This window comes from Diabrotica undecimpunctata, chromosome 1, assembly GCF_040954645.1.
Source record: "Diabrotica undecimpunctata isolate CICGRU chromosome 1, icDiaUnde3, whole genome shotgun sequence".
In the NCBI taxonomy this organism is placed as follows: domain Eukaryota; kingdom Metazoa; phylum Arthropoda; class Insecta; order Coleoptera; family Chrysomelidae; genus Diabrotica; species Diabrotica undecimpunctata.
Window position 1 is genome coordinate 41927009 of NC_092803.1, and position 24457 is coordinate 41951465.

Below are 24457 nucleotides of genomic sequence, written 5' to 3' on the forward strand. Positions count from 1 at the left end.
AGTCTCCTATAAAACTCGTCCCGAACTTTGTTTAAAGTTTGAGGTGAAATATTCCGTATTTCTGTAGTTATCCTTTCTTTGAGGTCTTCAATGCTAGTTGGTTGTGTTGCATATACTTTGTTCTTCAGATAACCCCACAGAAAAAAATCCAAAGGCGTAAGATCTGGCGACCTGGCTGGCCACTTAATAGTACCCCTTCGTCCAATCCATTTATTGAAGAAGAGAAATTCAAGTAATTTCTCACCATTAAAGCATAATGGGGTGTTGCACCGGCCTGCTAGAACCAGACAGTTTCATGCGGTAGGGTCGGATCTATTGGATTGGGATATAAGTTAGCCAACTGAGGAAGAACATCGTCTCTTAGCATGCTTAAATATTTTCCGCTGTCAAATTACCATTTACAAATATAGGACCAATAATATAATCTATAATACCTGCCCAAACATTCAACTTTTGAGGATACTAAGTGTGTGTCTCACGCATCCAATGAGGATTCTCCGCTGACCATATCTACAATTTTGTCGGTTTACCTCTCCGTTCAATGTAAATGTTGATTCATCAAAAAAAAAAGAATTGTGCCAAGAACTATTTCATTTATGTTAATTTTATCCATCATTATTTCGCAAAAATCAATTCTACGATCTGGATCGTCTTCTGTTAGCTCCTGCACAAAAGTCAATTTATATAGATGAAGTTTTTCTTCATGGAGACACCTTAGGACAGTTGTGTGACACATTATTTTGACGTGCAGTTTGACGTGAACTTGACGTTGTCTCTGCGACAATTAACAAAAGATCCACTTTCACTTCATTTTCAATGAAGTTCCGTTTTCTTTTTAATGGTTTGACATGTCCAAGTTTTCTGAATTGTGCATAAATTTTAGACACAGCACCTTGTCCAATATTAGGCAACTGAGGATAGCTATGATTAAATAAGTTTCCTACTTCAACTTGACTTCTACAATTCTCCCCGTAAACGATCATCATTAAAATCTCAATTCGGTAGGTCTCAGTTAAATATTTGGTTTTTATTTCTGCAAGAAATTAGCTTTTAATTAGGAATTTATTATTTTAATGTAAAATGTCAACACACCAACAACTGTTTGATAACAATCCGCATTATTTACCGATTTAGTTTAATTTGCAGACTATCTAGAGAGTTTTTACCTATTCATGACAAAAAATGTTAACACGGTTACTAAACAGAAATTTTTCCCAATATACTGACACTTAGAGAAGTAGTGTATTGTCTGTATTTAGCTAATTTAAAATAATCCCATAACACGTCATAAATTATTAATTTCAAAATTTCACCTTGTATTATTCATTATAGACCCTACATGATATAGTTCATTGAAATCAGGTTGTTAAGAATCTTTTAAAAACATAAAAATATACAGGGTGTTTCATTAAAAATAGGGATTATGGACTATGCCAGATTTGCGTGGATTACCCTGTACATTTAAATTTATGTTTAAAAAGTGCACATTTAAATTTAAAAATTAACGTGTCCCAGAGTTTTTTATTATTTTCTATAATAAAGACACAAACAATTTTATTCCATAAGTGGTTTCCACACTGTATATCTATTTCTTCTATTCTGGTCTTATATTCATTTGCCATAACACCGAATTCAATAAACCTATATTGTTTTATTTTTCACTTGCATATTATTTGTTCATTTTAGCTTAGATACGGTTACGATTAATGCACTTGTTATATCTTAGGTCATAATAAGCGGGCGTTATGGCCTATTATAACGCCTTGTTGTATAAGAAAAACAAGCAAATGTTATAGAATGAAGTTTTTTTTATTTTAAACAATTTTGAAAGGGGTCAATATTATAGAACTAACATTTTTTTAACCTTTAACAACCTAGATAAATATTTGAGGTACAATTATTTTATTAACTGAATATAAATAAATGATATAAATCCAACTGACAACTACATAATATAAACAACAAAAGTCAAAATATCATTAACAGTCATAGACTACTTCAAACGAGTAAAAACGTCTAAATTTTAGTTTTTATATGATGTGAAGTAAAAATAAAATATTGTGTAATATAATGTACCACTGGTGTTACCGGATGATTACGCCCATCGAGCAACATCCATCTCTCGGTCCAAAGGCCCTCTGGCTGGATTATGTTGTTCTGCAGGCGTAATCATCTTAATTACACCCTTGATGCATAAAGCACTATTACTTTTGTTATTTTATCTTTTATGGCCTCATCACTTCTTCTTTCTTCCTATAGTTTTATTCCCTAGTATATACATTGATCACATTTTTTGTATTTTTCCATCTTCAAAATCGAGACTTTCTGAATGTTTTTCTCCTCCTATACAAAGATATTGGGTTTTATTCAAATTTACCTCTAGGCCCCATTTTTGATATTCTTCTTAGAGTTTCCTTCCCGTATATTCTAAATCTTCCTTGTCTTATGCGGTGACTACCTGGTCATCCACTGATTTTAGACATATATTTTAAATAGAAATGATGTAATAAAACAACGTATGGGAATAGAAGAAAATATAACTCAAGATATAGAGAAGAAACAATTAAGGTGGTATGGGCATGTTCAACGGATGCCAGCATCAAGACTCCCCAAAAAAGTAATAGAATGGCAACCGATAGGTAGACGGAAATGAGGAAGACCCAGATTAGAATGGCAACACGGCGTAAACAAGTCCATGAGCCAAAGAAATTTAACAACAAACGACTGCGAAGATAGGAAGAGATGGTGTTTAGGTATCGGACAACGTCGAAAGACGTTCTAAACCGATGTGTATATATATTTTTAATAGCATTAGCAGGTGTTTAATGCATCTGGGATCTTAGGTTATATTTGTAAACCAGGAGATATGTGTTTTCAAAAATACATTCCTTTTTTTCTGCTTCTGCTTCTTCAAGTACAATATTAGAGTTATCAGACGTTAGCGATCACCATTGCCAAGGCTTCTCGATCTTTTATTCCACATGAACTAATTATCCTGCATTTAATATCAGAGTCCATTCACGAATGTTTTTAACCAAGAAACCTGTTTTCTTCCTACACCTCTACGGACTTCTATTTATGTGTCTTCAAAAAAACCAACCCATTAAAGATATTTTCTTGGAGTTGTAGAAAATAGTGCCAAATGGAAAAATAATTAAATTTTGGATAAAAAATTTACTAATATAAGCAATATATAAAATAAAATACTAAAATATTTAAGGTTAAATAAGGAATGTTGACGTTTATCTCAATATTTATTTGAATATTGATATCTATGATTGTATTATCTACCATATAAAATCTCTCAAAATATATAAATATACAAATCATTCGTTAAGATTTAGTTTGAAATAGTTCAAAATGATTTTAATACCATTTTTCATCTTTGCTCTTGGAGCATTAGGTATTTACTTACTTAATATTATTCTTGCATTGTTTTGATAGATTTTTCGTAAAATAATTAAATTAGTAGAAATTTTGCTCTAAAATATAATATCTCGCTATATCCATTGACTTTTTTCTGCATATTACAATAGTCATGCTTTTTTAACGCCTTTATTTTACACATTTGTTTCATCCATCCTTGTTAAGCTTTTGGTTCTAATTTGTTTACTTATTTGCCTATTTGCTTATATATATATATATATATATATATATATATATATATATATATATATATATATATATATATATATATATATATTTATATATATACATATACATATATATATATATATATATATATATATATATATATATATATATATATATATATATATATATATATATATATATATTGTGATGATGTATTATTTGTGAATGATGTTTTAATGAGCAATGAGTGTTTTTCAATAATATATTTATATAGGGTTTTTATCGCTGTTCTCAAAGAATTAGTTTGTAAGCACTTTTTGGAAGTATCTTTATTATATCTATTATGAAGCACACATATATATTTAACATAGCCAATGTAAATTTAAAATAAACTATCTTTAAATTGAAATTCTTATGAAACTAATTAAATTATATAGACAATGTAAATTTTAAACAAACTATCTTTAAAATTGAAATTGTTATGACACTAACTAAATTATATTAACAAAATTTTGTACCTTTCTGTCACTGAATGCCTAAATGAAACTGTTCTCCACTATATAGATTTTAATCACCACTCAATGTCTTCGTTCTAAGCCTCGGTTATCCTTGTTTTTGTGAAATCCTTTTTCCAATTATCAGCTTCCACCAATTTAAAATATTTTTTTTCTTAATAGCATTTATATTTATTCTTTTTTTTTAATATACCAATATCCAATCACCAAATATATTATATAATTTTAATTTTCAATTAATTCTTTCTTCCATTATCCAATCACCATTTATATATAACATAATTTTTAATCTTCAATAATATTCTTCTAATATACTTTCCAATACTATCAAATTTTAATACTAAATCACTGATTATTGCATACTTTATACTTTCTTCCTAATCACTAACTGTAACTAACTGTGTCTGTCTTCTTAATAACTAATTGTCTGACTGCTTACTGACTGACTGACTCCTCTGAACTCCATTTTGAATCCAAATCACCGAGTATTTATACTTTTTCAATATTCCAGAACCATCTGGCAAGAAATCATATTCGAATTGTTCTATATTCTAAATACATGAATTTTCTGGAATAGTCTATCTCGCAAACAGGGTTAACTCTAGTGTTCTAGAGAATTTTTTTCTTTTCTATCGAGAATTTTGTTGATATTTAGGCTTTCATAATAGCAATGGCCCAACTTGTAATTCAGAAAGTTTACTGAACAAAATTTTGATTTTTAGAATTGTCAGATTGTGTCTGACCACTTGTATCTAATGTCCTATTTCTTTCATTACTATGACTTCTCATATTTTCTTGCCTTGTACTAATTCGTTCACTATCTTCACAGCTTCTATTCCTTCGTACATAATTAACCTGTCTGTTGTAATTAGGTCGTTCTGTATTTCTTCTATTGTTAAAATCTTGTCTATTATTATTAGTACTTTTATTAAAATGTTGTCTATTATAACTAGTATTGTTATTAAAATTCTGTCTATTTTGATTACTGTTATTATTATTAAAATTTTGTAAACTATCACCATCTATTACTATTATATGATTGTCTATATTGTTGATTATCATTCTTATTATATTGAAAGTTATTATTGTTTTTTCTATTGTTGTTATTATTACTTGTCATATTACCTCTTTGTATTCTTTGAATAAAATTAATAAAACTCTCTATTGTTTGAATATTTTGTACAGTTACTGTTTGCACAACATCAGCATCAAAATGTCTAGATACATTTAAGACTGTTTCATCCTCTCTAAGTGGTGGTTCTAAATATTTTGCAACCGTTATCAGTTTTAATGCATAATCTACCATCAATATGAAATGGGTCTATCAGTGAACTGTTAGTGATGTTATTATTTACTGCTATCAGTGTTAAAAATATAGAAGACATTATTCAATCTCTTCATATTATTTAAAAATGTCATTGATGTGAAACATGCCTCTTAGTCTATTATCTGCATCTATCAACACATAACTATTTAGTCCATTCTGATTTTCAATTCTGTGTGGACCTTCAAACATTGGTTGTAATTTCTTACAACGGTTTCCTCTAACATTACTCTTTCTAAGTGAACGAATTAACACTTGGTCTCCTTTTTGAACTGTGATTGGTCTTTTTTATTTTTCGAGTTTGTCTTCTGATATATTTTTCAGCTTTCATCCTAATTCGGTTATTCACTTTCTGCATTACTTGTTCTAACATATCCTGATTATATTCACTAATCCATTTTCTGTTTCCTATATGACCAAACATTAAATATTCTGGTACTTTCTCTGTATTTAAATTATGTGTATTATTTAAAAAATATTCTACTTGTGGCAATGTGGCAATCGGCAAATGTTAGATGACTTAAAAACTGCCATCGATTTTAATTCCGCTTTGTTCTCAATTTAACTTCTTGAACACATCTTCTTTCCGTTCCTATTTTGCTTCTTGTTAGATCTTCTATGCTAAATGCTAAAGAGTTGGGACCCGACTGGGACTTTAGCGCCGTCGGAGAATGATTAATAAAGAGAATGTTGATGAATGAATGATCTGTTGCTGCCATGTTTCATGTTGATCTTGACATACTATCCTTAAATATTTTATAACTTCTTTAATATATCTTTCTGCAGGATTTGCCTGAGGATGACTGATACTTGTAAAATGAATGTTGATTCCCTTTTTCTCACAAAATTTTTGGTTGTTAAAATATGTAGCATTATCTATTATGAATAATTTTCGTTTTCCCATTATTCTTATTAATACATGTTACCTGTAAAAAACTTTTCACCATAAATTAAAATTCTATGATTCACAATTCCTATATTCATATCATTTCAATATGTATATATATATATATATATATATATATATATATATATATATATATATATATATATATATCTATATATATATATATCCCTTTTTGTTTTATCGACATAAAACTTAAGTTAACTGTATTAAAGCAAGAAGCTGAAGCTGCAGGTCTTGGGATTAATACTCGTAAGATCAAAGAAATGAGATTGAATGCAGCAAATGACTGGTGTTAGTAACTAAGTGCGACAAACTTTAGAGAGTGGTTCTGCAGGAACAAATAATGACAGTTTCCAATATAAATGTATGTCTGCAAATACTTCGGTTTTCGATATACATGGTGTTTCTTACAATTGTTTTAATATTAATACTAGTGATTTTGCCCATCGCCATGCAACTGGGATCCAACCAACTGTTATTTACAGTCACTCCACTCAATTTTGTCTAACTCTCAGGTATCTCTCGTTGTGATCGCTCTTTTTGTATTTGTGCCTCTCGGAAGAATCTAGCTTGATGGTTCACATCGGTTCCAGGAAGTGCCAACAGAGGTGAATGTTGTTTATAGCGCGTTGTTACAATATCTGGGTTAATGAAATTTCATTTCAGTTGTTAATTTTTTTTATAATAATACCACACATTGAAGTTTAAATAATCTTAATTTTTCCTATAAAAATTTTGTTTAATGATTATTAGTAATTTTTTAAATTTGTAAAATATAAAATAGAGTTTATTCATCAGTTGTTTCATCGTTTTCGTGGTCTTGCCCCGTCTCTTGCCGTCTTTACTATTTTTTTTTATTATCATTCGGTTTATATGATTGTTCCATTCTACTCTTCTATTTCTTATCCAGTTCTTGATGTTCTCCACCTTGCATCTAAGCTGTATATCCGTACTTTCAGCTCTGTCCCATAGTATCTTACCATTTTCAATTTTTCTAAGTGTTTTCATCTCTGCTGTTTCTAACATTCTTTTTGTCCTCCCTATGCCAGGTCGTGTTTCTGCCTCATATGTCATTATTGGTCTGATGACTGTTTTGTAAATTCTGGCTTTCATTTCTCGATATTTCTATTTCTTCATATTGTTTCATTCAAGCAACCTACGGCTCTGTTTGCTCTATTCACTTGATCTTCCACTTCAGTTTCGAGCTTTCCGTATCTAGATAATGTGATGCCTAGATATTTAAACTTCATCACTTGTTCTATTTTGTATCATTTTTCTGGGAGATAATTTTAAACATTGTTGGTAGATTTGAGTCTATTTTATTAGTAGTATTGTAAATAAATGAGTCTGAGATAAATAAATTTACCTCAGACTCCTTGGAGAGCATGTTGTGTTATATGTCTTGCATAATTTCTGTAGGTTGTACGTATTTAGCTTTTTATATGTTTATCTGTGTAAACTTTACATAAGCTTTCTATTTCTCGTTGATAGCTAAGTTAAAGAGGAAAAATAAAATACATTTATTATTTGTTTAAGTAAAAACAATTAATAGAATTATAATTATTCTTATTATTTGTTACATTTATTATGAAAATGAACGATAGCTTAGATTATTTATTACATCGATTATACCTGACAATTAGTTAAAATTGGCAAAAGTTAATGGGAGTTTTCAAAAAGTTACAGCGGCTCCGAATCAACCTCTAGGTATCATAAATGGACGCAATGCTACAAGAGGAGAATTTACATATATGGCCTCCTATCAATTATGTTACGATAACTCCTGCATTCATGACTGTAACGCCATTGTGATTAGCAAAAGTTGGGCTTTGATAGTAGCAGATTGTCTGAGCATGTTTGATAGCTATGAATTTCAGGTAGGTGATATAAACTCATGTGATATTAAAAGGATTATTTAAAAATTGTCTAATTTCTCAATTTATAAAACTTTATAATAATTTCAGGTTCATGCAGGATTGTTTAATCTGCACGATCCAAAGAGGCAAATAAGAACAGCGGTGAAGGGTATTAAACATGAAAAATATGATCCCCGGTAAGTAACTGAGCAATACCGTTTTGAAATTCTATTTCAGTTAACGTTTCACACGTTAAGCTTAGTAAAATTATTTTGATCTGTCCAAAATATTGTCCTGAATCAGTTTTCATTTAGTACCTCAATTTAAATAAAAATCTCGTTGAAGATAAACTACAATTATAAAAGTAACCTCTTTACTTCAACTTTTTAGCTTCCAGATTGGAATCCATTGGAAGCTACTGTAACATGAGGTTTCCAGAGTAAGGAATTCTTATGTCTAAAGATCAAGAAGGTCACGTCCCGTAAACAATGAAGGCCTTGATCCTCAAGCTACCACCAATCCTCCTCAATCGCATCACTTAAAGATAAGGGGACTTTACTTGTTTTATTTTTGTATGCCCTGGGAATTGGGGTATCCGAGAGGCTTTTTTGCGGTCTTCTTCTTTTTCAGCTTTTCGCTTTTCAAGGGCCGCTGTTTCTTAATCTTCGTCGCCACTTATTTTTGTATAACGAATCTTCTTCATCATTCTCCAAGTTTTCATAAAATCATTCTCCAAGTTTTCTTTCACACAGTTCTTCCATCCTCCTCGGTTTTCCTCTAGCTCTCATTCCATCAACTTTTACAACTCTATCCTTCATCCCACATAATTTTCATTTCTACATCTGACATGAGCAAACCATTACAGTCTTTGTTCTTAAATCTTTTTTGAGACTAGTCACCCCGGCTCTTTCCCCAATCAAGTCGTTCCTAATAATATCCCTTCTAGTCTTACCCAACATCCACCGTAATATTTTCATTTCTGCTACCTCCATGTTCTTTTCTTGAATCTTGTTTACAGGCCACACTTTACTGTCATACACCAACGTAGGTCTCACCACACTCTTGTATATCATTCCTTTCAGCCAGCCTGTTTCATGTAGGCAATTTCTCGATTATAGTGTCCCATTTTTCGCCAAAGTATTTAAATTCTTTTACTCTTTCCATTTATTCTCCAAGCAATTCTATTGCTTGGAGGAGTTTGACGCAAACCAACCGTCACTGGAAAAATTTCGGTCAATCCAACACAAGTCCTTACTTTGGTGTACGCTGCCTCATACATATCCTCCACGAGCCTTACATATTTCTCAGGGATCCATTTTTCTCCCACACATCTGCATAGATGTTGTCTAGGGACTATGTCGTTGTCCACATCCGGCATCCGTTGCCCTTCTTCCTGTCATAAACCGAAACTGTTCTTCTCTCGGTTCTCGGTTCTCTCCCAAGTTTTCATTGTGTACGACATTAACTTTATATAGTTTTTAGAGTCCTGAATGTTCCCTTTACCTTTATACAATCCTTTCCTTTCCTATAGCATTCCAAACCTCCACAGATATTTCAGGTCCTACTGTCTTACCATTCTTACCATCCCATTTAACGACTCGACAACCTTATTTCTTGCTATCACCGGTATTACCTTCTCATTTGAGATCACGCCTCCCCTGTCTCTCCTCTGGTGTTCTTTATTTAGCAAGTTTCTAAAGTACTCATATCATTTTTTCTTTATTTCAATATCGATTTTCAACACTCTTCCGGCCGCACTCTTAATCTGCCGCACTTGGGTCAAGTCTTTTGATGATTGGTTCCTTGGTTATTTTTTATTGGTTGGTTATTTATTCCTTGGTTAAGCAAAATAGCATTGTTGTATAACCTTTTCATCCCCTCAGGTATTTGCAAGTCTTCATACAACTGTGCAGATGATATTTCCTTTCCTCTTTGCTACCTTGTATATAAGTATCCTTATTTTCCTCTCTTTTAGACCTGGCATACCTCGTTCTAGCCTGTTTCTTCTCTGCAACCTTTTATTGCACTGCATCGTTCCACCTTTAAGTTTTTTAATTTCTAGAAGGCCCTTACTAGATGTTCTTCCCAGAATTTCATCTCCCACTCGCACTACAATTTGACTGTTGGCTTCCCACCAGTCATTTATTGTATCTTTTTCCTTAAGCTGTTCCAGTACTCTCCTTTTAAATACTCTTGCGAAATCCTTATCCTTTTACTTCCACCACTTTACTTTCTCGTGTCCTATTTGCTTTCCATTCCGCCTCACCTTTCCTTGTTTGCTTGCTATATGAATGAATATTTATTTGCCTCTTCATCTTTTTATGTGCCTGTCCAAACAGCCAGTGACCTTGATTAATTATCTTAATTACTAACTCCTCGTCATGGTCGTTAGGTCAAATGACGCATTGATGGGGTCACATGACCCCGTCATGACCCGCTTGAGGTCAAGTATAACCTCAAAAGATGCCCATTGGGCTTGGTTTTTCTGTAATTTTACATATCTTAAAATTACATATTTTTCATAGATAACAATGTGGCTTGTTCTTGATATTAATATTGATTGATATTAATATTTTTAAATAACGATTATGAACTAAATAATGTTACAAGAACTGTTTTCTTTTCATGAGTAAGAAGTATACATATGTGGTGAACTAACTTTGAAATCTCAAAGAAAGAATAGTAATCCTTTGATAAAAAAGGTACAAAATGGTAAGAAAATCTTGGGGCCCTCATATTTCCTGTGTATCTTGTGTAACATTACTTAGTGGTTGTATTCAGGTGACAAAGTTGTGACATATATCATTTTCAATTTCAATTGTATGTAGAGAACCAAGAGACCACTCCACAGACTGTTACTTCTGCATTAAAAATTTCTATCAAACTAATTCCTCACACTGATAAACGTCGAATCTTAGTCCCATCTGAAAATTAAGATTTATTCACCAGTAAATCCGAGAGAAAAAGATATACAATTAAGTCTAGAAAAAACTGGCATTAAAGAACCTAATTTTGCTGCAACATTTACAGAACCTTACAGAATCAATTAGTTTAAACTCAATAATCTAGTTCGTAATTTAGAGTTTTTGTTCAGAACTAAACAGAATTGTTAGCATCGAAACTAAAAGATGGAATTTCCTTGAGAAAGAAACAAAAATTTCTTTGCATCTTAGACGGGATCAAGATCTCCAATGCTGGTTTGCAGCAGAAGACAATTTAGCTCACTGTCTTCTTCTAAAGGTGCCTATTTTCATATGATGTTGGCAACCGCATTGACGACTCGTCCTATTCTGTTCACTCCAGCTAGAAATAGATCAGTTAATTTTTGATCCATTTACTTGACTAAGATTGACCAGGCAGAATATACGTCTGCGTCCAGGGCTTCTCTTGTCCTGTAGAATTAACTGTAGAAGTCGGTATTTATTATTACTCATAATGTGGGCAAAGTAAGCTAATTTTCTCTCTCTAGAAAGGTTGAGAGAAAAGAAAAGACCCTTAATATATGTTGGTAGCACCACATTTCAATTGCCTCTAACCGCTTTATGGCATCTTTTATAAGGCTTTAGCTTTTTAATCCTTAGAGGACGATATTATAGACGTAAAATCTAAGAATTCTTTTGCGCATATTGATATTTAAAAAGATAGGCTACAGAAAATCTTCCTAAGACCATTAAAAGAGCTTGTGGGTTTTTCAATACGTTTTTATTTCGTAGCTATGATCCCAGGTATCCTTAATATTGCAGCCTAGTTAGCATATTTTCTTCCGTCTTTCTAACGGCAACATTAACATTATTTTTGTTTTCTTACAAATTAGTTTTAACGAAACCATATTTGTAACACGTTTCTGCGATCAGTCTCATATAAATTTGTAACGTACCCCGGAAGGGATGTTGAGGGATAATAGAGAATTTCAGGTGCAAATGTGTTAATAATACAAAAGTATAATAATAATTACCCTTTGATCACTAGCATACTGAAGATACAAACTTTTGGATTGTACCCCTTAAACAATACAGAATAACATAAAATTGTGGGACATATCCTATATAAAAAACGTGGCATTGCACTGCACTAAATACATATCTAATAAAAGTTTAAAATGAAATCAGGTATATTTCCTTAGTTCATCAAATAGGAAACATTGTGCAATTTTATCTCAAAACATTTTAACAACTTGTAAATGGATTTGAAAGAACTTACACAGAACTTGGTTTACTTTTCACTAGTCGGCACTGACTCTAAACTTTTAACTTAACTAAACTTTAACAATTTATTTCATCTCTGTTTAGCTGCTTTGTATCTCTCGAAATAAGATATATGTTTATATTTATATTTATATTTTTTTTATTTTTATTTATTTGTATTTTTATAGTACTGCACTTTGATATTCATTTTCTCATATTTTAAAAGCCACGTAATCAACTGCGACAAAGAAAATTAAACAAGTCTCCTGAGCTGGACCCCACACGGCCCACCTTTACGGTCGCTGTCATGAAAGTGAAGTCGATGCAAAATCCATCCTCGCACGAGTATGGACGGAAATATTCTTCTCAAGTGAACTCTTATTTATTTCATGCATAGTTAGCCAAAGTGAGAATCAACATTTATTTTAAACTCTCTTTACGTGATATTGAGATAAAAAGAATATCAAGTGACGCAATTAATATTTACTCTTGAAAGAGCACTCTACTTATAAACAGAATCCAAAGTTGTTTAGATTAGTTGCTTAGAAACGAAAAAATATTATGAAACAGATCCTGGTGATTTCCAATCTTTAATTCTCTTAATGGTCATTTAAGTAGAGTCGTGGTTACTAAAGGCCAGTACTTAAGCGTAGTGTAATGTTTTACAAGAAAACCATGCACAGTATAAAACAAGTTAATTCAAATCTAAAATCAGAGGATACTATTCAATAACAAGCAACCATTGTAATTAAAGTAACCGACAAAAAATTTAATTTTGTCGATAAGTGTATCCCCATTTTGAGTATTTTAATTACTTTTTAATTATTTTTTAGCATAACTGAGAGTGACTATAATATTGCAGTGATTAAAGTAGACACTCCATTTGTCTTTAACGACATGTTACAACCTGCAACACTGCCCCAAGCTAACAGCAATGTATCTGAGGGTGAGGCAGTAATAGCTGGATTTGGAGCTGCTGACTATAATTCACTATACAGTATCAGATTACAAACAATTAAGGTTGAGGTAGTTAATACAGAAGGTACGTAATAACTTGATATTTATAACTACTTATTATATTTATGACTGCCATTACATCTTCGTAGACTTTAAGGCAGCGTACGATACAACTGACAGGTCCCAATTATATTCTGCGATGATCGAATTAGGAATACCAAAAGGATTGGTAGAATTAATTAAAATGACAATGATGAAAGTCGAATGTAAAGTGCGCGTACAAGGGGATGTTTCAAAACCATTTAAAACCAACAGAAGACTGCGCCAGGGAGATGCGCTATCATGCACGCTGTTCAACCTAGCGTTAGAAAAAGTTATGAGAGATTCGAGAATAAACTTAAAAGGTACGATATATACCCATAGTATACAAATAATGGCATACGCTGATGATATCGTCATAATTGGAAGAACCCAAAATGAAGCAGTGGAGGCTTTCACATGTATCAAAAATGCCGCAGAAAACATCGGACTTGCAACACGAAACGATAGAAATGGTAGAAGAATTCTGCTACTTAGGATCACTGGTATACTACAAAAATAACTCATCCAACGAAATAAAAAAAAAGTAAAGAGCGAGAAGTATGTTAATAGCAACAAAGTGCAAACTTTATAAAACAATAATACGCCCAGTGCTCACATACGGATCGGAAACGTGGGCAATGACGACCCGAGATGAAGAGGTACTGCGAGTCTTTGAAAGAAAAGTATTGAGGACCATATATGGCGAAGTAAACGAACAGGGTCTGTGGAGAAGGCGATATAACTTTGAACTCTATAGACTTTTTGGTGATGCAGATATTGTGAAGACCATCAAAATAAACCGCCTAAGGTGGGTGGGCCACGTTATGCGGATGGATGAGAGTGATCCCACTAAAATAACTATGCTAAACAGGCCGGTCGGAAGAAGAAGAAGGGGGCGACCTAAACTCAGATATCTGGACGATGTACAGGAAGATCTGAGGGAGATTGGAGTGAGGGGCTGGAGAAGACAGACACTCGATAGGGAAGGATGGAAGAATGTTTTGAAGCAGGAAAAGGCTCACGAAGGGCTGTAGCGCCAACTGATGATGATATTATATTTATATGCTTAAATGTTTAAGTGTTGTAAACTTTGTTTGATAAATACCTACTTGCCGCGTTTAAAAGCTTTGATCTTTCTTAGAACTTTTTACACTAGTCAAAAAATAAGCTTATGGACAAAAATATCGAATATTTTGGAATTTTTCTATCATAAAAAAAACTATCTTTTTTTATGATAGAAACTATTTTTATGAACTAACTTTTCTATCTTTTTATCATAAAAAACCTTCTTCATGTAACAGAAAAAAGGTAAAAAATCATAGTAATTCGGTTATTTTTAGTTTAATCTATTAAGTTTAATTAAATATTGTTTTGATTCAACTAAGTTTAAAACAAATATGCCACCAATTCGACACTGCGATGAAGCCCAAGCAGCACAGATTGTAATTTTCTACGAGGGGGGTTACTGAACATGCACTTGTTTTAATTAAAAAGACTTGTTTAAGCAATTTAAGTTAGCATTTAAGTTTAGAGTAAAAAACCTTATTTACCTAGCATTAAGCATTATTTTTTTTTTGCAATTTTCTCTGCATAAAAATTTAAAATTGTTCATTACGACTTGATTGACCAGAATTTATTTTCAAAAAAAAAATTAGAAAATTCCAAAATATTCGATATTTTTGTCCATGAATGTATATAATATATGAACATTCGGTGTCAGAATAAATCAAAGCAGAAGCATTATCTTTAAGAATTTGGTGACAGATCATTCTTTGGATATTTCCTTGTGGTGGCATATTATCTAAGCTTTGTTCGAAAAGTAATCGACACAAATGTCGTTTTATGTCGAAGTAAAAGTCTTGATACTTCTAAAGGTTCTCTTAAATTCGGTAGTCTAGTCATTAGGAAATTACCAAACTATCGACATGGCCTATCATCAAGATAAAAACACACAAAACGTTTACAATGCATATGGTATAGAATATATTTTGTGTTTATTTTTTTTAACTTAAAAAGTCATCAAATAAACTATATAAATATTAATCATTAAAATTAATAGTTTATGAATATTATAAAGACAGTGCAAACGCAAATACTAAAAGAGACAGGAATTAACAACCAAGATCTGAAAATAATTAGAAGTCTCTACTGGAATAAGACAGCAATAAGACAATAGTAGAGTTGAAGGTGAACACACTGACTATGTGAAAATTATACGTAGAGTGAGGCAAGGCTGTATTTTGTCTCCTCTAATCTTCAATCTGTACTCTGAAAGAATATTTATCGAAGCTTCGCACGAAACTGAAAAAGGTATTCTACTAAATGGTTACCGGGTAAACAACATCAGATATGCAGATGACCCCATAGTATTTGCGGACAACTTAGAAGACCTACAAGTTCTTATGAACAAAATCACGTATTACAGTCAACAATATGGACTCAATATAAACGTTAAAAAGATAAAGCTTATGATAATTAGCAAGAAAAGAATAAGAAAAGGTCAACTCTACGTCAACCAATCCCCTGTAGAAAAAGTGACACACTACAACTACCTCGGCACCATAATAAATGAAGAATGGACCAACAACCAGGAGATTAGAGCACGCATCGGAAAAGCTAGATCCATCTTCAATCGGATGGGAGCCTTCTTCAAGAGTCACAACCTCTCTGTTGATAAAAAAGTAAGAATGCTGCGATGCTACGTCTTCTCTGTCCTTTTTTATGGTGTTGAATCATGGACCTTGAACGAAGATATGTGCAGAAAACTGGAAGCATTTGAGATGTGGCTATATTGGAGAATGCTTAAGATCCCGTGGACTGACCGAGTCACAAATAAGGAGGTCCTCAGAAGAATGAATAAGAATCGAGAAGTACTGACCACCATCAAATCTCGAAAGTTACAGTTCTTCGGACATATTATGTGAAATTAATCCAGATATGCTCTCCTTCAAGCCGTCCTGCAAGGAAAAATATTTGGAAAACGAGGTCCAGGAAGAAGAAGAACAGCTTAGTTAAAGAACCTCAGAATCTGGTTCAATAAAACATCTGTGCAGCTTTTCCGCACTGTTGCAGATCAGATAAAGATTGCCATGATGATCGCCAACATTCGTAACGGATAGGCACATCAAGAAGAAGAATAAAGACAGTTACTGTGTATAAAATACAATACATACCCTATAGATAGAAAGCATGACGATATGTAGAAATTTATATCTTTTTTTTCAAAAAATATTTCCTGTATTTGTGAAAGTTTTAAGCTAGAATATAATCTTTCTCCTTCAGACGTTCTCGTAATTTCTACTACACTAGTTTTACTTTAAGTAAGAAACCATTTTCAATTGCTCTTACTTTTTCATGTCCAAGCGTGAAAATTTTAAGTGTTCGGCCCAGAATCGGGTGCAGTTTATTGCCTTGAAACGGTTATTGGTTGCGTAGGAGCAAGTGAATTATGTCCTGTCGTTGGCCGCACATGCATAAGGTGTTATTTTCATCGAGCTGGCCCTATCTTGCTCTGTTGGTCTTTATAGCAGCCACGCTCGATCTCATTTGCTTCAGTATTCCCAATGTCCTCCAGTCTCAGTTCAAACGAGTTGGTGTGATTGATTTCAAAGTATACTAGGCTGGAGGTTCCACAACAACGTCATTGAGAAAACCTTTCCTGGATTTCAGCCGCAGGTCATTATATGAGTGCTGTTCCGTACCGAACATCACATGACTGTCGTCAAATGACGACACACGAGACGTAAACTCCGTGGTTCTTCTTCACGGATCCACTTGGTCGATTCCCGCATACTGATATAGTTTTTCTAGTAGCGTTGCTTTCAGGCACTCTGTGGCTATTCGGCATGCTTCGTTTAAGGCCACGTACACTTTCTTAGCGTATGCCGATCTACTCGAGACAGGACATCCATGGAGAAACTAAGAGCCTTGGTTGTAGTTAAAAGGACGGTTTAGAGTAGGTAATTGTGCGAAGTAGGTTATTACGACATGCTTAAGAGCAGTCTTTCGGAAGTGACCTTTATAAGTTAGAGTTCCGTCCAACTTTACTACGAAGTATATTGGATGATCAGTTCCTGTAGTAGTAAATTATAAGGTCTCGAAGAGCTACCTCAAGCTTGTTTGAACCGCTTTGAAGGTTCTGTCTTATGTTGGTCGTTAGTGTACACGTTAAACAGTAACAATGATAGCACCACACCCTGCACTAGGCCATGTTTCTATTTCCGCCAGCGGCTTTTTGTTCTGTCATAAAACGTAGAATCTCCTGTTTTCAAGCAAGGATTTTATGATGCTTGTAAATGTTTCATCTCCTGTTAATATTCTTACCTTTTCAAGGAGTAGGCTGACGGTATCATACACTACGGTTAGGTCTACGAACGCCACACCTGTAATTAGTTTGTCTTGATAGCCCTGTTCTATATGTTCACTAAGATATAGGACTTGGCTAGTGCAGTTCTTTCCCGGTCTGAACCCAGCATGTTCTGGAATCGGACGAGGCTCGAGAATTTACTTTGTCCTCTTTAGTAGAATTCTGTTGTAAAGGTTGTACTGGTGGTATAGTAGAGGGATTTTCCTGTTTCGGTACATCAGCACGTTTGATTTCAGCAGGACAATACTTTTTGTTTCCTCCGAATTTTGGGTATTTAGAGTGAAAAGACACATCGGCTAAACAGTATTAGCAGCCATCGTTTCATACCTGTGCCAAATTTCTTGATTTGCTCCGTGCATAGGTCCTCCTTGACCGCTGCCTTGTAGTTCTTTATATGATCTATGTTTGGGTCTTCCATTGACTGGTAGTTGATGGGCAATTTGGTCTGGTGAAACTTATGTAGGAGTTGTTGCAGGTTTTTTTTATCACAGTTTAGTTTCTTGACAAGGTTTCTCGCAATGTAACTGGTATGTATCATATCCATCTTCTCCAACGTGTCTATTTATTTTCGCTACCTTCCCTCATTCATATTTATCATAAGTTCTTCTCCACATTCTACGGTATTCTCACTAAAGGAGTCGGTTTTAAGTCAGTTAAACAGTATCTGATATTTACTTAGTAGATTGCGTCCATCGCCGTTATGGCCCACGACGTATCGTTATCTACAGCCCTTAGGAATATGTCTTCAGGAGGATTTTCGAACTGTTGCGATGAAGGCGTCGTAATTTTGCTGGGGCATCTTCGAGTTTTCCTAGTGCGCGGTCTATCTCGGCAGCGGTCTATCGGTCCCATTTGGCTTTTTTTAAATTATACCTATATCGATATGAGATTAGGTACTGTCATTTTTACTATTGCGTGTACGTTCAGACTAACTGGATGGTGCTGTGTTTTAAATAGAATCGTAGATCGTCCTTGTACAACCACCGTCAATTATGCTACTGGCGAAAGTAAAATCGAGGTTGTATGCCTTCCTCCATATTCTACTGTGAAAATATTTTGGTAGCTTCGGATCATGGATCAAAGATAGGCCGTTGAGTTTCACGCATACTTCGATGGCCTGTCCGAAATTATCCGTCTCTGCACATCCTCATGCAGTGTGATGGCTGTGGAAGTAACCCACGACTACGTTTGGATTGGCCAATTTAATGTTCCTTGGAGGGTAAAACACAATTTTTGTTCCTTGTTCACAGAGGTAACTGTGCAATTGTCGAGTTCGATAAAAATTTCTCTCGGTTATTTTTGTCTTATTGTAAAAACAGCATTATCGTTTCTTCTGTGATGGATCTCATCCCGTCAATGTTTGGTCGTCTCTGCTTCTGGTCGCCGTCCATTTCCTAGACACACAAGATGTCACATTTAGGGATTTTATACATATGCGAAAGTGGAACTTCCTTGTCATTAGTAATTTCCTCGATATTGGTCGAAATTATCGTCAGAAGAAGCTCTGGAAAGAACCGTGTTTGATGAGAGTCCTTCATCTTAAGCTCTTTCTTGCTCACGCTTGGCGTTGGAACGTTTGGCCGTTATAACGTTACCAGGGACGCCGACTTCTTTATCGCGTATGATAAGTTGCATTGATAGCAGTAATCGAGGAGGCTCAACACTTAATAATTTTAGACGTTATTAGTTTAATGAAAAGTGTTTAGAAAATTAATACCAGCGGCAGTGTCATCAAACCGAAATAATCCAGTACTGCATAACGTTTTTGCTGATCGATTTACAAATAAATTCCAACAAACACATCAAATTGATCATCCTTTTTACTTTCGTATAAAATCATACTTATCCAAATTAAATTTTCAATTTCCAAAAACCTATGATACCTCTTCAATCCACAACCCAGCACCATGGACAATATCTATTCCTGATATCGACATCAGTCTAACAAGCCTAAGAAAATCAGAGATATCATCAACCGTCATTAAACAAAAGTTTTATACACTATTAAACAGATATGGCAATACCTACAACGTATACACCGATGCGTCAAAAAATGAAGACAGAGTTGGAGCAGCAATTTATTCGGAAGACTCCTCAGTTAGTTTCAAATTGCCATCAATTACAACCATCTTTTCGGCTGAATTATTTGCAATCCTAAAAGCACTACTGTTAATACAAAACAAAAACAAAGAAAGATATATAATAATCACAGATTCTTTAAGTTCATTATCCTCACTGACTCAATTGTACTGTGACAACCCCCTTCTACTTCTAATTAAAAAAGAACTTAAAAACATTGCAAATAAGAACATCCAAGTTCACTTTTTATGGGTGCCTTCTCATATAGGAATTGAAGGTAACGAAGTTGTAGATAAACTGGCTAAGAACGCACCAACTAACCCGATGTCCGAAGAAAGTAATATATTGGTACAAAACGATTTAAAACCATACCTAAAACAAAAAATAATTCAAAAATGGCAAGAATCTTGGAACAACACTCCATCAAGGCTATACGAAGTCAACAAACATTCACATCTTTGGAAACCAAAAATAAAAGACAGGAGAGAGCAAGTGATACTTACCCGTCTCCGTATCGGCCATACACGACTTACTCATGACTATTTATTCCAGCGCAAAAATAAACCAGTGTGTGAAGTGTGCAACAGTGCTCTAACGGTTAAACATTTTTTAATACAGTGTCCCAAATATAATAGTGAACGACTAAAATATAACATACCCAACTCCCTAAGAGATGCCCTAGAAGAAAATACAGACACCCGAAAAATATTTTCCTATCTTAAAGACTGCCAACTCCTTCAAAAGATCTAAAATGAACATTGTAACATACAAAGATATTATTATTATTATTATTGTAAACTAATGTATATTTTACTTATTGTATCTATATTGTATTAATCTAAATACGCTAATGACCCTGCGTGGTTGATGCGTTAATATAATAAAAAAAAAAAAAAAAGTTAATACAACATACAACAGATATACCATCTGATGAGTCAAGAAAAATTATTACATATATAAAACATAATATAATACAATATACATGTATTTTGTAGTTATAGACATATATATATATATATATATATATATATATATATATATATATATATATATATATATATATATATATATATATATATATATATATATATAGATATATGTATATATATATACATATATACATATATACCTATATACATATATATATATATATATATATAGGTTATATATATATATATATATATATATGTATATATATATATATATGTATATATGTAAATATGTATATATGTATATATTTGTTTTTTAATATCTATTGCGATTTCATACTTTTCTTAAGGATTTAAATTTATTATTTTTATGTTCCATTAACGCTTTAACTATATAATAATATAAATACTTTATATATATATATATATATATATATATATATATATATATATATAACTGAGCTCATATTTATGCTATATTGTAAAATGTTTATTGCAGAATGCTTAGATTATATTGGACGCAACCACAATCTTCCTGAATATCACAACAGTGTTGTATGTACTGGACCTGGACCCTGTGTAGGTGATTCGGCAGCTCCTATAATCCAAAACGGAACTGTTCAAGCGCTTTCGGATTGGGGCCTTAATTTGTGTGATCCTCTAAACGCTATAAACGTTTATACTAAAGTCAGTCCCTACATTTCATGGATACAGGAAAACATCGACGAGGAACTAACTTTGGCATAGAATTGAAACTGATCTTGTAAAAATGAATAAAAGTATTAATAAATAAACTGTAATATATCTAAAGTTTTTTATGAAAATCTGTATATTGGGAACAAAAAGTTTATAATATCTTTTAGGAAGATATACAAAAACATAACGGTATTAACAAACCTTTCAAATGATAAAACATAGTGCTTTTAGTGTGTTTCGCCAGTCGTTGCTGTTTATGGCTAACCGTTGCCAATTTTGGAGAAATAATAAATTTTGGCGTTGTATAATCAATTTTATTTTTGTTTGTCAAAATCTAGTGGTTTGTTATAATATTTAGTTCATTGATAATTATTATTGTTACAAAAAAATTTTTGTTTGTTTTATTTTAAACTAGCTGAAAAATTACCAGAAAATAAAACCAAAAAATACACTCAAACATATTATGCATGGAAAAAGGTGAATAAAAAAAATTAATAATTTCTGATAAAAATATTTTTTGCGTTAAATAAATATACAACAATGACGGTTTTCGGACACGCGAATAATTGCCCATGCGCGAAACAAGGAAACTCTAAGTTAATTCCGCAAACTTCTAACGGTTGCTTTTGTGATTTGTTTATTGTCATTTCAGAAGCCAAATCACGGGAAATTGTAAAGGTTTAAAATTAAATAGTACGTTCGTTGAAATCATCAGTTTACCCAGGATCAAGACATCCTCTCCTTTATATTTTCCTTGATGATCGTTGTCGCAATGACATTATTCATTAACCTTTTCACATTGAGTCTCATTCCATTGCACAATCGAATTAGATTAATGTTACGCAGCATAATGACAACTGATCTTACTTTTAATTGTAAATTGTTAGGTGAGAGTCCAGGCAATTCCAATGAATTCAAAAACTCTGTAGGATAGTTGACTACGTTTTTATGGTTTATAATTGTCTCAACTGATTGGATGAAAACAAGTTTCCTGGAAGAAAATTCAGAGTAGTATATTCAACCGAATATACATAAATTTTTTTATAAAAATCGGTCAAGCTGGTTCGAAGGAGTGTATCAACAAACTCTATGACACTTTCACATTAATTTCGCTATTAAAAAATACGGGTTGGTGATAGAAGTGTGAAAATTAAGGAATGTATTTTTAATGTCACATCATAAAAAAAATAAAAAATTTTGTTTAAAAAAATACATCTACCAATATGGCTATCTAACCATAGGGGTTGGTGATAAAAGAGTAAAAATTAACGGGTTGTATGTATTGTTTAATTCCACATTATGAAAAAATAAAAATAAAAAATGTTGTCCAAAAAATAAAAAATTATGTTTGGAATGAACCACCCAAGGTTACGGTAGCCTAGGTACCGAGGCACGAGGGTCATGAGGGCAATGAAAAAACAGATGAAATGACCAAACAAGGCTCATCAATGCCATTTATTGGACCGGAACCCTTCTGCGGGGTTGCAAAGACAGTAACAAGTGTTGCGTAACAACAATATTTAATGTATTTATTTAATTTTGTATCATATCATCATATCACACTGTATATTAGTTTTAGATTTATAAAATTCTTTTGTACCATCTAATAATCTGTACGACGCAGACAGCTTGTTTTCAAATAACTTTCTAGACATTAGTTTCTAAAATCGTTAAAGAATCATAACAATGGAAAAATTAGTAATTTCCAAATCATCACTTTGAGTCATTCGAAAATTCCCAACAGTAAGGGAAGTTGAAAAATACCCTTCTCGGGTAGTTTTATCAATAAAAGGAGAGTTGAAGGTAATTTAAATGTAAACATATTCTTCATATACGTCGAGGTTCAGGGGGACGATTTCTGAACTTTAAGAAACGATTACGAGGGGAGTGATTCAAGGGGGTGAGTGGACATCAGTTCGAATCCAGCATTGGATGAGCGCTAGGCTCTTGTTCGCACTAGCTACAACTTAGAAGGTTTAAAACAGTCGATATATTAATAAGTTTACTCAGTTCGTGTCAATATTGTATCACCGATAAGTTATCTAGTTTTTTGCACATAAATTCAAATTAAATTTCATAAATCAGCTATCGTAAACAAGTTATTGCCATCCAAAATACGTTGTGGTAATTGTTAAAATAGACTTGCTAAAATTTTCTTTGCGAAACTATCATTTATCCGACTCTTCTGGGTGGTCCTTCAAAGATGTATATTAAGTGAACCTATTTTCCTAAGGACAAAACTTGTTCCCCAAGGGAAAAAACCAGCATCCTATGACCGGTGAGTGAAACAAAGGCATCAGGACAAGATGTAAGGACAAACACACCTGCATCTTCGCTCAACAAGAACGGTTACAAGGAAGTGGGTAGCTCACAAATCTTTGGAATGGTGGAGGAATTCACCAAGACAAAGACAGGCGAAACAGTTCATTACAGAACATTCGCCAAAATTTACGGCACACCTAATAAACAAAGACAGGAAAACAGTCAAAGCCATAGTAGGTCTTCTAACAGAGCACTGTAAGCTGAATAAACACTTAAATTGATGGGATTATCAGATGATGATCTGTGCAGATTCTGTCACCTCGAAGAAGAAACAGCAGATCACATTATATGTCAGTGTGACAATCTACAGGACCACAATGGATCTGAAAAGATCGCAGTGGAATAGGCCAAAAGGCCACCTCTTGAAATCTATCTACCACCCTTACCCTTAGGGGTATGAAAAATATATTACGTATTCTCAGACGTTACAAATATCGCGATTTAAAATGACAAAAAAAGCTGTTTTTGAAGTCTTTCCGTACAATTTTTTGAAAATTATCTTTTACAAAACTTCTCCTGATAATAAAAAACAACAAAAAAAGAATTATCTAATTTGGTGCAGTCGTTCTGATTTTCTAAAGTGATGCCTGTAAAAATATTTCGGCGATTCATTTTTATTAATATTGATAATATATTTTAAGGACTTT

At 33.0% G+C, this 24457-nt stretch overlaps 1 protein-coding gene across 1 annotated transcript; it reads left to right on the plus strand.

Moving 5' to 3' along the window:
* Window positions 1–3306: 3306 nt before the first annotated feature.
* Window positions 3307–21596, plus strand: LOC140448570 (trypsin-4-like). The gene is made up of 5 exons (XM_072541657.1): window positions 3307–3403; window positions 8021–8217; window positions 8305–8393; window positions 13214–13422; window positions 21292–21596. Exons 1-5 carry the CDS (start codon window positions 3361–3363, stop codon window positions 21537–21539), a joined length of 786 nt encoding a protein of 261 aa, XP_072397758.1. The 5' UTR covers window positions 3307–3360; the 3' UTR covers window positions 21540–21596.
* The last annotated feature ends 2861 nt before the right edge of the window (window positions 21597–24457 follow it).

What these genes read in the sequence shown, in the direction of transcription:
- LOC140448570 (XM_072541657.1), top strand. Translation starts at nt 3,361, where the DNA reads ATGATTTTAATACCATTTTTCATCTTTGCTCTTGGAGCATTAG. An exon ending in CTTTGCTCTTGGAGCATTAG is followed by an intron (nt 3,404 to 8,020) that starts GTATTTACTTAC and finishes GTTTTCAAAAAG; the next exon opens with TTACAGCGGCTCCGAATCAA. An exon ending in TGAGGTAGTTAATACAGAAG is followed by an intron (nt 13,423 to 21,291) that starts GTACGTAATAAC and finishes TGTTTATTGCAG; the next exon opens with AATGCTTAGATTATATTGGA.